General features: G+C 44.3%; 1 protein-coding gene across 1 annotated transcript in view; it reads right to left on the bottom strand.

Annotated features, from left to right (window-relative positions):
- PLXNC1 (plexin C1) overlaps positions 1-15899 on the bottom strand; it is a 160130-nt gene that overhangs the window by 39113 nt on the left and 105118 nt on the right. Inside the window, exons 16-21 of the mRNA XM_011993157.1 lie at positions 14068-14169; positions 13660-13763; positions 9719-9757; positions 9364-9488; positions 7776-7974; positions 3436-3582 (exon numbers count right to left, since the gene is read on the bottom strand). Coding sequence (XP_011848547.1) covers positions 3436-3582; positions 7776-7974; positions 9364-9488; positions 9719-9757; positions 13660-13763; positions 14068-14169 — 716 coding nt within the window. The remainder of the gene's footprint in view (positions 1-3435; positions 3583-7775; positions 7975-9363; positions 9489-9718; positions 9758-13659; positions 13764-14067; positions 14170-15899) is intronic.

A 15899-nucleotide genomic window follows, 5' to 3' on the forward strand; every position in this document is an offset into this window, starting at 1 on the left:
TTGCAGTGAGCCGAGATCCGGCCACTGCACTCCAGCCCGTGCTACAGAGTGATACTCCTTAAAAAAAAAAAAAAAAAAAAAATTGGTCTTACTCTCTTACGGCTGTCCGACCTGAATTCCTAGATATTAAGGAAAGACTAAAGTCCTGTGTGTGCACAGCCCTACCCCTGGCGCTGACATTAGGGAGGATGCAGATATCAGGGCATTCTGTCTCACTGTTGCCTCATTAAACACCAGCCTGGAATGCCTTGATAGAGAAGGATGGTTTCTTATGGTCCTGAAGGAAGCATGCTCTAGGGGACTTGGCTTGGATTTTTGGCAAGACAGAGGAATTTTCTTCTCAATATGCAAGAACAGAGAATTACTTCCCAGGGCCCATTTGTTAGTATCATGATTTCGTGTATAAGAAATTGGCAAGATGCCTTTATGTTCTAGAAAACCCCCCATACCTCGGGGAGAACACATCCTCATCTGAGAGGTGTGAAAGCTAACTTTTAGGTTGCTATATGAGGTGCTGCGCTTCTGAGCGTTTAGCTGAACACGAGTTTGGGAGCCTTTTTTCCAAACGTGTCCCTGCTTTGGCACCAGGTTCTGTCATTTCAAGTGGTTCGTGAGGACGCTCTTGATTTCTGACTTTCCTTTCCTTGAAAGAATCTGCCCCCAACCTCCCGCCTCCCTAGCACACATGGACACACAGAATCAGTTTGTTCACCACACCTTGGTTTTCAATGACATAAACCACCTCAGGCAAATTTGGGAAATCAAGTCCTAAAACAGCTGGGTGTACATGCTTGGGAGGGGCAGGTGGGGGAAGTGAAAAAGAGGGGGAAGAGGGAAGGGAGGAAGAAAGAAAATTAGAAATATGGTGGTTCAGGCTGGGGGAAATGCCTGAAAGGAAATGAAAAACTTAAATTTTTATATTGACCTTCTGCTAACAGTTTGTCACACAAGCACAGACGGATCATGTGCCTTCTCTGTAGCTTCTGGTACAACCACCCACCATGAAAGGGGGCTGGGCCAGGCCCCATAAGAGGTACTAACCATTTTTAATGGCAAGGCCCCTAAAACCAAGTGGCCCATTCCTTTTTCAAGGCTCAACTCTATGTACCGGCAAATCTGAATTTGAAAAGGAAGATTTATGTGGATTTCTGAAATTGTGATTTTCCATTACCCTTTTTCCCCAGGGGCTATAAAGAAAAATTTCAAGAGTCTGACATGAATTTCTTCAGCATCAAGTAACATTTTGATGATGAGTTGAGTGTTAACAAATCAGAAACACATGGTCTTAATTGACTGTGAAATAAATGTTTCAAAATGAAAGGGAGAAAACACGTTCAGATGTAAAGCATTAAAAAGGCTTCAAAACCTCAAAAGTTGCCTCAGGCATCTGACTTCTTCCTGATTCCAACCCCGTCTTCTCCTTTCCTGTCCTTCCTGTTTGGGTCCAATAGTATCTTGACTGAAATACTGGAGGATTCCCCTGACTGTATTCATTTGCAAATATTTCTCTTTGGGGATCTTTGGGACTTCTAAAATGTCTTAAAGTAAAAGCACAAACATCATCTAGTTTGGGAATAACAAGCCCAGGATCAGTGAAAGGTGAGTCAACAGGCCCTGTGCAAAGTTTATCTCTTGTTCTCCAAGATACCCAGTGGTGTCCAGGCTGAACACACATCAGAGTTATCTGGAAGGTTTGCAAAATATACCCATGCCTGGGCTCCCTCCCCAGAGATTCTGATTCAGTCAGTCCTGAGGGAAAGCTCGGGCACTGGTATATTTGGACCTGCAGTTTAAACAAGGGTTCAATGAGATCTGGATCAAATGGAATAAAGTTTTAGGTAGCATTCATGTGCCAGGCAATGTTCTAAATGCTTTTTATAATACTGACTCTTAATCCTCAAAACACCTCATGAGATGGGTAGGAACCATGACCATCATTTCCACTTCACATGTGAGGAGAATGAGGCACAGAGAGGTTTAGAAACTTGCCCAACATTACACAGCTAACCAGTGGCAGAGGCAGGATTCCAACCTGTCTGGCCCCAGAGTCCACACTGTTAACCACTCTACCAATAGTTGTCAAGCAGCATCTGCAGCATCAGGAAGCTGGTTAGAGAAGTGAATTCTCGGGCCATAGCCTAGATTTACTGCATCAGAAACTCCAGCATGCTGCCTAGCGACTGGTGTTTAGCGAGTTTTCTGGGAGATTCTGCTAGATGCTCAAGTTTGAGAACCACTGCAGCCCACTGTCCGGCCTCTCAGATGCGGATGGGTATATTAACACAATTCAGAACGCTGAGAAGTGTTGACTTTCAGCTCAGCTTCCCGCTCTCGGATGGCAGTCGTGCATGGCGCCATCTTCAATGGAGGGGTGAGCCGCATCTGGCAGTGGCAGAAAACTTGAAACAGCTGACCTACGGACTATTCTCCCACCAGAGGACATAACCATAACACAGTCCGCGGCAAAGTGGTGCCTTCTCCAATTAGGGAACGAATTCTTCCCGGATGACACTGCAGTCCCCACCATCCAAAGCAAAGCCACAGGAGACTCAGCTCTCTTAATGAGCAATTCCCAAACCCCACTGTAATCTTTTCCTCCTCCACTAACGAGATCGTGAAGAAGCCCAGAATCTTCATAAAGCTAAAGATCAAACCAAAACACAGCAGTCTCTTCTCCAAGTCTCTATTAACAGAAAAGCATAGAAAATTCCTAATTCTGAAGTTCCTTTCCCTGCTTGGCTCCCTCTCTGAAATTCCCGAATGTGCCCCAAATTGGGCTTTTTTTCTTTAGGAAGGGCATGGGGTGGGTGCGGTGGGGATGAATTAAAAAGAAGTTCTCAAACGGGTGAAACCCTCCAGCAGCTAGGCAATCATCTTCCTGTAGTGATTTACAGCGTTCCTCTAAAAATATCGATGAGATCACAGTACATTAAGTGCATGACACCAAACATTTGTAACTAATCCATGAAAATAAAGTAAAGGCGTCACGTTGTATGGGGAACGCAGTGGAATTTGTCTTGTGTTATCGTTCTAAAATAAGACGGCCTCAATTTGGTTGAAATATATCTTCACACATTGTCTTTCCAGAGCACAGCCATTTGAGAAATTCTGATTGCAATTATAAGTGCTGAATAGGGAGTACTTTGCATTTCCTTTGACGACACTGAAAGCTATAAGCAATCCTGATATTAAAATCTTTGGAAATTGATGAGTACCCCAGGCATCATTACAATACTTTCTCCCCCAATCTCAGTAATTAAAATCTATTATGTGAACGCATGTTAATATTTTTATCAACTGTTTTTAATTAACTAAACACACAGGGCCTCCTGCAGTAGAAATGATACCATTTCATTGTAAGTGACCCACCCCCACCCTCCAATTCCCTGCCAGATTTATTTGGGAGTCTGGCTGAGAGCTTTATGGAAAACATACCACAGTACTGAATTCTGGAACCTGCCACAACAGCCAGTCTTCATTAAGTGTGTACAGAGCTTTGCAAGTGATTACATCCACGGGACCCTTGTTAATTTTCTGGTTCAGAGTCGTCACCAGCAAATAGAAGGGCTCTCCAACAGTCTCCTTGGAAAAGACACGAAGGTGACAGTTAGCTTTCTGTGGAATCCACTGTACTTTCCAAAGAATTCAAGTTTCTGTTGATGGCAGTAAGGCAGGAGACAGGAGGCAGGGTTTTCTAACACAAAACTCCCAAGAAAATACATGTTGCTGTGCTTGGGATTGGATGCAAAACTCAGAAAACTGCCTCCTCTCTCCATCGCGAATGCACATGTGCACACGCGCACGCGTGCACATTCATAGCAACGTGCAGTACCCACAGTATCTCTTGTTATTTTATGTTTAAACTTACATATGGCAGACTAATGCTCATCAGTGGGTTAATGCCTAGGAACAGTTAGTAGATGTGGAGAGTGTACCTTTGTTTACATTCGTATTTAATCGCCCTTTAGCAAGCCAGAAATAAACGACATTTTAAAACAAATGCACAATTATCCTTAGTAACAAGGATAAATGTAAGAACTTTTATACATTTGCCAAAAACAATGTTTTTTGGTGTTAACAGCACTTCTTGAAGGAAGCGGCCTGCCGTTCAACAGTTTGCAGCCTCATCTCCTCCCCATGGGTCCAGCCCAGCCCAGGCAGTTCCCAGACGCACCCTGCACAGTCCCACCTGGACACGTTTTCCGGTGCTGGGTCAGAGGGACTCCATCTTTTTCCCTGAACCAGAGCCAATTCCATTTCCTTTAAGGTTTTTCCCCAAACACTCAGCCCATCCTGATTGGCTCTTTCTTCAAATTTAAGCCACACGCATTTTTCCTGTCTGGGGGTGGGACTGCCTCCCCTGCTGCGATGGAAATGGCTCACGTTTGCAACCACGGATATCTGTATTCCAAAGGGCTCTGAGCACCTCAAGTGGGAGGCTGTGTGTTCTCTTTCCACGGCATCCTCCCAAGGCACGTAGCCCTGGGTCAGCTGTAGAGTATTTGCTAAATAACGAACCTGCCGTAATCAATGGACAGTAGGCCTCTGTGGTGGAGGAAGAACCGTGGCTAGGAAGTCAAAGTGCCTTAGTGATGATGAAAGGCCAGCCACGTGGCTGGGACTTGAAGCACCAGTTAACAGAGTCAAGCTTGACAAGCGATACATCTGGCTGGGAAAGGAGGATTCCACTGGGTCTCACCTGCTTTCCCTTGCGCAGGCAAGTTACCTAAGACATCTTAAGTCTCTCAGGATCCCACCCCAAATCTGTCCCTTCCTTTATCCTTGCTGCAGGAATATCTGCCCTCCCCAGTCCTCGGGCTTCCTCTTGCCACCCTGCAGCTCCCTTTCGGCTTCTGTCCCCGCTGTGATACATCCTTAAGTTTCCTCTTCAGTGCAGGGCAGAAGTGGAAGTTCAGAAATTTCCAAGGTAGGGAGGGCAGCAGGACTAGTGCATGACATTTAACTCTCATGAGAAACTTCCTTTATTTAGTGGTTTACAACCTCAACCCTCTCTTCTCTTTCCCTCCACCGCCCACCCCCCACCCCAAGTAATGCCCTGACCACAAAACTAGAACCTCTTTTCCTCCAGCACAGATCAGAAGGGAGGCTGAGAACCCTTGGACAGGGGCTGCGTATTCCCGCGGGGGTTGGTGTCGGGGCCAGGTGGGCTCTCGGAGGCTGTGTGAAGGGGTAGCTCTCAACTCAGGAGGCCTGTGGTCAGGAATTCTCCAGAACTTTCTGGAGGGTAGCTAGACTGAGCTAAGTAACACCTGGCCCTACACTCGGCCCATGCTCCTGGGTCTAACCCTGGCTAATCACCAGAATCCCTTGGGGGCTCTTGTTAAGAATTCAGATGCCTGGGCCCCACTCGACCTACACAGCTGCCATCTCTCTGAAGAATGAGGCCTGGGTATCTGTAGTTTGCATACCTTCCTGGGGCTGGGGGCAGGGCGGGAGACGGGGGTGGAGGAGGATTCTGATGTGTGGCCGATGTGGGGAATCACAGGGCCATGAGGTTTGTCACCACTGAACACAACTTTAAGGCAAGTCACAGCCGCTGCGTACATGATTCCCCTCCCCCAGGGGTCAGGCTTCGACACGTTAACAGACCAGGGCAGATTCCATCTTTTCAGTGCACAGAGGGGTGGCTAAGAGCTCTCGGACCCTGGCACTGTCCCACAGTAGCAGTGAGATCTGGGAAGAGTCACAGCTCTTCTATGTGTTCCAGTTCCCCCACATGCAAAATGGTCGTGAAGACACTCAGCTCACAGGACCGTTAAGGAGATGAAATGAGAAAAGGTAGGTAAAGCTCTTAGCATGCTGTCTGGCACATTCAATAAATGGCATTATTATTTTACCCACAAAGCCCTGGTGTCTTGGAAGAGAAAGTTACCTGGCAGTCACGGAGCTACTGTCACCCACTAAACGTCTGTGGGGTAGGACAGGAGGACTAGGGCCGTTGGTGTTCCAGACCCTCTTGAGCACCTGGTGGAGGGACATCCGACCCCTGCACCAGCTGGAATTATTCCACTGAAAGTGAAAGTATCGCCGACTGGCTGGATGCCACTTCCTCCTGGCGAGCCGAGCCGCCCCCTCACCACCCAGAGTGCTCGAGATGCTCTTGAATCAGCACTGTGAAATCTTGACCCAGAATGCTTTGCTCAAGGAGGCCGTTTGGGCTCGCAGCCCAGATTTTCTGAAATCTCACCCCTCTAATGCCCAAGAGCAGCCCTTCAAAACTCAGAGTTAAGAATCACAAGATCCAGTAGAAAAAGCTGGAAAGGGATTTAAAGGTAACGCCCACACACGCCCGTCATCTGGTGGATTGAAAACACATGCCCAGATGGAACGAGCCGTGCCTAGGGACACACAGCTGACTGGGGCTGAGATGATTCCAGAGCCCAGACCTACTGCTTCTAACCAAGACCCCTAGTCTGGTGCTCTCTCTACTACCTCAGGGGCTTGCAAAAATCGTGGATTGCTGGGCTCCACTTCCAGAGCTTCTGATCCAGTGAGACCGTGGTGGGGCAGGAGTTGGCCTCTGAAGACCAAGACCAGGGAACTGGGTGAGAGTCCTGGTGCCTCCATCTAGCAGCTGTTGTGGCTAAAGCAAAGATAGTGGGAAACAAAAAATATTCGTCCCAGAAATAACTGGCTCAACGTCTCCCCAAAGGCTCTGATGATTTATACCAAGTAAACAGAAAAGAAGGCAGATTTCATTAATCTTAATAAATGGGTATTGCCTTAGGGAGAGGAAGGGGTTGGTGAGAAATAAAAAAAATGTTGTGCATCTACTTGTAAGATTGCATTAAACATTAAACTAAACACAGTCTATTTAAAGCACTGCTGTTGGATCTAAACTTAAGTAGCACTGTTAAAACCTGTGGCATAGCAGTGTATCTTATTCAAAGTTTAATTAGATTTCCGAACTAGCTACAAATACACAATTATGCAGTTTTGCTGGAATCTGGATGGCTGGTAAAATTAAAGGATAAGAATCTTCTGTACCAGGTGAAGATCAAGTTCAACAGGACACCTTTATTTTCACATTAATATTTCATAATAGTAATGGCCAACATTTATGGAGGCTTCCTTAGTGCTAAGCAATTGCATGTTTTCTCATCGGCACTTCAAAACAGTCTAAAATCTTCTTCCAATTCTCTAGGTTATAAAACCAAGTAAGTGGTGAAGTCTAGATTCAGATCAAGCCAACCCTCTTCACCGCTGGAATCTATAGAAAGTTTGCATTTGAAAAGATTTTAAAGTTCAATTAGATTACAACCACATGCACACAGTCACTCCAACAAAGCAAACTCCAGGGGGAGGCAGCTCTTTGGAGAGCTGCTTTAATGCGGAATGACGGGTAGGAATTGACTGCAATTAGCTTACAGTTTATTGGTAGGTAATGGGTATTTCTACAATGCTTCAGAGGGCCTGTAACAGTTTGTTCTCTTTGGTGTTTGAAATATTCCCTTTTCGCGGTACAATTTCTTAAATGGGCTGACTGGGCTCTGGGTGTGAATTGATGTGAGGTGAACTCACTTGAAAAGTCTCACCTGAGGAAATTCTAAATGAATGACATTTGCATAGGCCCGCTGCAGCCAAAACAAGGTTTACTCTCCCCCTCTCTGTTCTGGGTCAGGACCAAGACGAAACACGGTTAAATGCTGACACCCTCGAGCATTCAGGATTTATCCTGGCAAAGGCATCAGAGTCCGCTAAAAATACCTGCCTATTGTCTTACCTCTGACACTGCTGAGGGATGTGACACTTACCCGGAGAAACCCAGAAAGGCAGACGGACATCCAGTTTGTGAGGAGTTTTTCGACCACGGACTCCGTGCGTCTCAGCATGAGTTTCGGCTGCATGTTACTACACTGTTCCATCAAGTCCCTGGTCAGCACCTCCAGGATGCTGGTCAGGTAGACCAGCTTGGTTTGCAGGGCAATGGTTAGGAAGGAGGCGAACAGACACCTGTTGAAAAAGAGAGCTGGGTGAACCATCAGCTGCAGGCCTAGCAGGACACTGATGGGAGTTTCCATGGAAGCTCACTGGCAGGGCAGGGAGCTGGCTTGTTGGGTTGGGAGCTTTTTTTTAAAGTTTAGATTCTAACCACTTCTATCTCTAGAACATTTTCTGTGTTTTCAGCATTTAAACTAGAGTGGTACAAGAAGTGAGTCTTCCAAAGTTTCAGGATGTTTTAAAAATAAAAAATAACACTTCTGCTTTTTTGATTAAGAATTTATGGGCTGGGCATGGTAGTTCACGCCTATAATCCCAGCACTTTAGGAGTCCAAAGCAGGCAGATCACCTGAGGTCAGGAGTTCGAGACCAGCCTGGTCAATGTGGTGAACCCCTGTCTCTACGAAAAATACAAAAATTAGCCAGGCGTGGTGGCACGCTGCTGTGGTCCCAGCTACTGGGGAGGTTGAGGCAGGAGAATTGCTTGAACCCAGAAGGTGAAGGTTGCAGCGAGCCTAGATCGTGCCACTGTACTCCAGCCTGCGCAACAGACCGAGACGCCATCTTAAGAAAAAAAAAGAATTCATGTGGGTTTTTTGGAGTGTTGGAGTTTTTCAGGGTTACTTGGGGGTGGGAGGGTTGTGTGTGTGTCTTCAAAATAGACTTTGTGTTGGGAGCTGGGGGCAGGAGGCTGAAGCAGCAGGATCGCTTGAGGCCAGGGTCTGAATCCAGCCTAAGCAACATAGCGAAACCCTGTCTCAAATTTTTTTAAAAAGGGCTAGGCACAGTGGCTTATGCTTGTAATCCTTGCAGAAGGGGGTATTGTATGCGGTCGGGAGTTTGAGACCAGCCTGGGCAATACAGCACTTTTTTTGGATCATGTAGTAGAGATGGGGTCTGTATTACTACAACAACAACATTAGTAGGGTGTGGTGGCATGCACCTGTAGTTCCAGCAACTTGGGAAGGCTGAGGCAGGAGGGTAGCTTGAGCCCAGGAGGATGAGGCTGCAGTGAGCTACGATCACACACTTCAGCCTAGGCCACAGAGTGAGATTCCAACTAAAAAAATAAAAATTGTGTTGGGTGGTATGATCTAAATGGAGATAAGGCTGCAAAAACTTCCAATCAAACAGCGTTTGGAAAAGTGCATGTTCTCAAGAGACCACGTTCAGATAGTGGTTTGGAAATAAAATATAGGACTCAGGTTTGATTTCTCTCTCTCTCTTTTTTTTGTAGAGACAAGGTTTTGCTGTGTTGGTCGGGCTGGTCTTGAACTCCTGGCCTCAAGTGATTGCCTGCCTTGGCCTCCCAAAATGCTGGGATTACAGCCATAAGCCAGCATGCCCAGCCTGATTTTCTCTTCTTAAAGGCTTTTAAAACATCAGAGAATGGACTAATACCTGTCCTTCACAGAAAAGTTCTTCTGCTTTTCAAGGGTGTGGATGACAGTAACAAGAAAGCTTTTATTACAGATTAGGGCATCCAAAGCTGTGAGACTTTCATTCTTGTCATTGGCGTCTCTGTTCTGAAAAAAAGAAAAAAAATATATAGTATAATACAAAATCATATGTAAGTTTAAGGTTAGAAAGTAGATCCACAATGGGTTTTCCAAGACAATGAACTATTTAATATTGAATTCATGATCCAAAAAAACCACAATAAAAATTCAAAGTAATAATCATGGAGATGATAATGATGATAACACTATGAACATCAGGCAGTCACTGGGCTAAAAATGAAAACGCAGAGACTTACATGCATATCTTCAGTGAAGATGTGGGTGAAGCCACCTGACTGAGAGGAAGGAGACACTTTTATTATTCATAACATCCAAAGGAAATGAAGAGTGTATTTTTGTTATAATACCCAAGTCCGTTTTAATAAAGTAGAGACACTATTTGCTAATCTGAAGCGCCCGTGGGTTTATGGTGGCTAATAAGTATTATTCAGCTTTCAAGAAACGCCACTGAATTCCGAAAGCCTCTAAGAATAATTATCATGGCATCAGTCCTAGGTTTGGTAGATGAAGGTATCATCTCACATTTTAGAAGAAGCGATTTAAGAGTTAAAGGAGGGGTCATTGATGAAGATTATGCAAATATCAGACCGCTCTTCAAGCAATTTACCTTCTAAAGATAAAGACTAAATTACGTTGCTAAGTTTTACAAGTCTTACCTAAGTAGCATCTACGGTTTCAATACACAATGATACTGAAAACAGGGGGTAGTTAAAAGTATAGAATCTGGACCAAACTACTTGGGTTCCAGTCCTGGTTTTAATCACATACTGGTCACATGACGTGGGATGTGTTACCTAACCTCTCTGTGTCTGACTTGCCTCATCTCTGAAATGGGGACAATAATGGTTCCCACCAGAGGTTTAGTGTGAAAATAAAATGTGTGCAGAGTAAGTGCCTTGTGTCAGTTATCATTACTGGTTTTATTCCTAATTTATAGCAAACTAGACCACAATGCTATTACCCCACTGGTTTCTAAATGCTAGGTAGCTCTGGAATAGAAACTTCGAAATTTGAGGGTTTGTAGTATACCATAAATCTTATTAAAAATTAAAGGTTAAACTTTAAAAGTATGTTAAGCAATACTTTGAGTCCACAGAATGAGACTCTAAACTGAAAACATTCAGGTTTTTCTTCCTTTTTGATAATAGAAACTTTGAGCTAATTTTATATCTTGTGAAGTAAATTTCTTCTGTAGAGCATTTTGCTTCATAGTTTCAAATTTGCTAGCCCAAGCAAAAGACCTAAAACTCTTTTCGCCATATCCTCCCCTAGTTAAAAGCAAAAAGTCCCAAAAAACAAACTGAAAAAACCCCTAGACCCTAGGTTTGCATTTTCTAGTTCTTAATATTTTTCTGCTGAACCAACTTCATGTAAATGGACAGGAGAAACAGGTTGATTCTTAATCATAAATACTGAAGTGCCACCCTGGCTCTCTGTGTGTTTGTTTCTTTGTTTTGAGACGGAGTCTTGCTCTATCACCCAGGCTGGAGTGCAGTGGCGCAATCTCAGCTCACTGTAACCTCCACCTCCCAGGTTCAAGCAATTCTTTTTTTTTTTTTTGAGACAGAGTCTTGCTCTGTCACCCAGGCTGGAGTGCAGTGGCGCGATCTCAACTCACTGCAAGCTCTGTCTCCCGGGTTCACACCATTCTCCTGCCTCAGCCTCCCAAGAAGCTGGGACTATAGGCGCCCGCCACCACGCCTGGCTAATTTTTTTGTATTTTTTAGTAGAGACGGGGTTTCACCGTGTTAGCCAGGATGGTCTCGATCTCGGGTTCAAGCAATTCTCTGCCTCAGCCTCCCGAGTAGCTGGGATTACAGGTGTGCACCACCATCCCCGGCTAATTTTGTATTTTTAGTAGAGACGGGGTTTCACAATGTTGGCCAGGCTGGTCCCTAACTCCTGACCTCAAGTGATCCACCCGCCTCGGCCTCCCAAAGTGCTGGGATTACAGGCGTGAGGCACCATGCCCGGACCCGTGGCTCTCTGTGTTTTAAGGCTGTTTCCTCCTTTCATTCAAATTTCCCTTTTCTTCAGCTTAGATCCTCTGCCTACTCTTATTTCTTCTCCTATTTTATGCAAAGCGAAGAAGAGTCAATATAATAAAAAGCAAGGCTCTAAAAGCCAAACCAACAGGCAGAGCAAAGAACCCTGGCCTCCTTTGAGAACCTACAATCTCCTCTGGATTTTGCCTGTTGCTTTTTTGTAGGTGCTGAACACCCAAATCCTCCCCCTTCCCAGCCCCCAACCTCCAGGCCTAGAGGATTTGGCTTCCGATCAATCCATAAAGAGCCTAATTAATACCAGGACTTATCTACAGCCTGGAATGCATTTCAAGTGGCATTGTCTTCTTATGATGTGTTTCCCTGTTCTATCTTTTCTTAATTATTATAAATTCAATTTTGACTTAGGTCTTCTTGAAAGGGTTCTGACAAATTTATGCGTGTTTTTTTCCTGGGCTCTCTCCTTTAAACAACTTCTGACCTCAATTTTTATGGCTTTCCCAGTTGTTTTTCAAGATTATACATAACACTGAGTTAAATCAGTTTGGCTCCTTTGCAACTATCTCTCTTCTAAAATAAGGTAGCATTGTTCCTGGGATTTTTTTTTTTTTTTTTTTGGAAACATTCAACTTGCAACAGTGTTCCTTTACATTCATTACTCTATCTTGTTCTTGATTACCAAATTTAGAAGATAAGAACATTTCTTTTCTCAGGCCACAGATCACTCTATTCAGCACTCAAGGGCAATCATTAACTGTAAAAGCCCACACAGCATTCATGTTGATAGTCAAAAATCTCCGTTATTTTATTACTTTTAAATTCTTAATGGGGATCTCAGATAGCTCAGAAATGGGACTCGTGATGCAACCTTTGCAGAGGTCCCGCACAGTCATCCTGATTCGGGGAATCGAATTCCCCTCCCCAGGCGGTGTTCTGCCATAGAAATGGATGAGGTGGCAAATGGCAGATCTCAGTGCCTCGGTACTCTTGGAGGATAAGTTAAGGGAAACAAACTTCACCAGCACAAAAAGCTGAAGTCTTATTTACAGCCTTCTTGATTTATAACACTAAGGCTTGGACCAAAAAATATGGCAGGTGTTTTATGAAGGCATTCCAACCTCCAGACCCTGCATTACATATCATGGTGTCCTCTTCTAGAATTATAGAGAAACTGGAAATTGCTTACTGCATGTCTCTGAGTTTCTGAACTCTAGGCTCCTGGCCAGTTGTTTTGGAGAAGCTTCTGGTAAGGTGATACAAACTCTCCTTTGGCCTGGAGAGGTATCAGCCATTGCTTAGAAGTCTAGATTGAAATGTGATCGTTGGTATTGATGTGTTTAAGAGGTTGGGCCTCTATGTGGTCATCAGATCGCAAAAAAGAAGGGCAAGATGGCGGAGCTGGGGTATCAGGACGTGGCAGTGATGATACGCAGGATGAGTGTACCTCGCCAAAGACTTGGGAGGGTAAATGGAGAAGGCTGAGTGAGTGGGTGAGAAAATGGAGGCGTGAGAACATAGGTAAGACCAGCAACCCAAAGGGTTAAGTAGACGACTCCTCAGAGCCCTAGAACAAATGAATTAATCAGTTCGTGCATCTATGTCTACTAAATGAGGATGATACGAACTGATCAGCTAAAGAAAAACTACGGAAGAGAACCATAAGAACTTCACATGGCTAAAAATGCCTGTTTTCTACTCCAATTCCATCCATGTCTACTTTCCTCCCTTTTGACCGGTAGTATTTTTCCTTTCCAATTGGGAAGTAATAGTGAATAATCTAGTCGCTGCAATGTAAGTCATGCAGATAAACACAACAAATTGGCTAGCTCACAATTTATTGATTTTTAAATGAACTAGCTCACTTCCCAGCTACACATTCAGTTCTACATTGGGAGTAAAAGAAAGCAAAAATCATCACTCTGAGCTTCTGTCCCTCCTAGGTTTTTGTTACTGGGCAAAGAATAATCACCAGTGACCCATCACTGTTTTATACCCTAATCAATGCAATTAATAATTACCCTCCTCCCTGCTCTGCTCAAACTCAAGCCATTATTTTGTACCAAGCATATTATCTATAGCTGCCTTGGAAGCAAACACTTGTTTTGACAACAGCAACAAGCACCTTCATTATTATTCAAGACTCAACCTTCGGAATATGATCAATGCTCTTTTACCTCAGGGAAGAAAGTTCTCAGAGCAAAATGTTTGTAGTCAAGGAAGGGAACAGTTCCAAAACTATCAACCACATCCAATTTATCCATCTGCAGCTCAGCAAAGCCTGCAAAACAGAATCCCAAGAGCAATATTTTAACTCAACAAACAATGGATAAGATCTTCTGCTGTTTTGTCTAACACAGGGTATGACCTTGGTTTTCATTAAAGAAGAAACAATAGATAATGACTTGGTTGGCTGCAGAGAAGAGCTGAAATAAAACGCAAAGCCAGGTCCAGGCCCTGCTGTTCCGTTGTCTTCTATTATACAAACAGTTCTCATTACTGTGGCCATCTCCATGTAAGGGTAAAAAAATAAAAATATAAATATAAAAGGCTTGTTTTTCTACAAATACAATTTTAGAGCCTACCGTCACGTATCTCTTTCCGGAGCTCGCTTTCCAGCAACTCTAGCTGTTGACTCTGTTTGCGACTCAGCTCCTTCGATTTGTGCCTGGTCACCCCCACGGCCGCTAAGAGACAGAGATGCTGCATTAGAGGGACATGTTCACTCAAAAACCAAAAATGAAAACAAATAGCAACCTTTACAGTTCTTAAAAACAAATAACAAAAAAACCAGATAGGGACAGAGAGCAAGAGCTAGAATGAAACTAGAAAATAGCATTGAAGAGCTGGATCTTATAAAAAAGAAAATTTCCCAGTGAGGGGTCACTCTGAAGAGGAAGATGCTGAAATGCAACAGAAAAAACCCAAAACCTTACTCATTTTACAAGTGAAAGCTAAATCAAATAACCTTCACTTGTAACCAAAGATCCCAGTTGGCTGAAATGTAATGGAACAAGCCAAGTTTCCCCACAGCTGCAGCCACTTGCATTGTTCCATTCTTTTTGAATGTTTGTAAGCATCCCTGGAGAAATAAAGTTGTGCTGCAAATGCAGAAAGGAACTGCAGATCCACAGTTGGCTACATGGGCCAAACCTGCATAGAGCTAATGAGGTGACATGATGAGCGAACCACAAGGAACTCCCATACCTCCTTACTGCTTCTAACTGTGCTGCAAAGGCCATAAACCAACCCAGTTCGGTTCTTGGGTTCATGTCCTTGCTCTGTCATTTACTAGCTGTGTGACCTGGGTTAAGTTCCTCAGCATCTCAGTGCCTGGCTGCCTTCTCTGTAAGAGTGCCTATCTCACTGTGATGCTGGGAGGATTATAAGAAGTAACTCATAAAAAGCATTAAGAATGTATTATTTAAAAAGTATAGGTATTCAACAATCAACCATCATTATTCTAGGAAGCTTCTCCTCACTTATACAAATTACAGCCAGGTGCGGTGGCTCACGTCTGTAATTCCAGCACTTTGAGAGGCTGAGGTGGGAGCATGGCTTGAGGCCAGGGGTTTGAGATCAGCCTGGGCAACAGAGAAAGACATTTTTCTGTCTTTACAAAAAAAAAAAAATATAGAACATTAGATGGGTGTGATGGTGCATGCCTGGCGTCCCACCCAGCTACTTGGGAGGCTGAGGTGGGAGGATCACTTGAGCCCAGGAGGTCAAGGCTGCAGTGAGCCGTGATCATGTCACTGCACTCAGCCTGGGCAAAAAAGAGAGACCCTTTCTCCAAAAAAAAAAAGAAACAAAGAAATTACATAATAGATGGGCTCTGCTACCAATAATGCTGGAGGAAACAAATACAGCTCTTCACTGGACTACTTCATAAAGTCAACAGTCTTAATAACATGCGTTGTGCATGTCTAAGAAAGGGTGGAGTATGTAGTGGTTCCCAAACTTACTTGACCATGGAACCTCCTTTTCCAGGACAGTCACTTGGGACCATTGTTCCTCAGACCTCAGTTTGAGCAACACTGACTCATGCACACAAAGGCTCATGTTTTCTAGCTCCAGAGACTTGCACAGGTATCAGCAATATAACAAGTGCTGGATGAACATCAGGTGAATGGATGCAGGGATGAATGAGTGAATATATGAGTGTATGGAAGGAGACATTGGCCACTGCCTGGACTAGCCATCAAATTTCAGAAAGGCAATACCTATGTTCAATCAAGAAATACAAAGTGGTTTTTTTTTGTTTTTTGTTTTTTTTGAGATGGAGTCTCACTCTGGCCAGGCTGGAGTGCAGTGGCACGATCTCGGCTCACTGCAACCTGCAGCTCCCAGGTTCAAATGATTTTCCTGCCTCAGCCTCCTGAGTAGCTGGGATTACAGGCACGTGCCACCACACCTG

This window comes from Mandrillus leucophaeus, unplaced genomic scaffold (genome assembly GCF_000951045.1).
Source record: "Mandrillus leucophaeus isolate KB7577 unplaced genomic scaffold, Mleu.le_1.0 Scaffold427, whole genome shotgun sequence".
NCBI lineage: Eukaryota > Metazoa > Chordata > Mammalia > Primates > Cercopithecidae > Mandrillus > Mandrillus leucophaeus.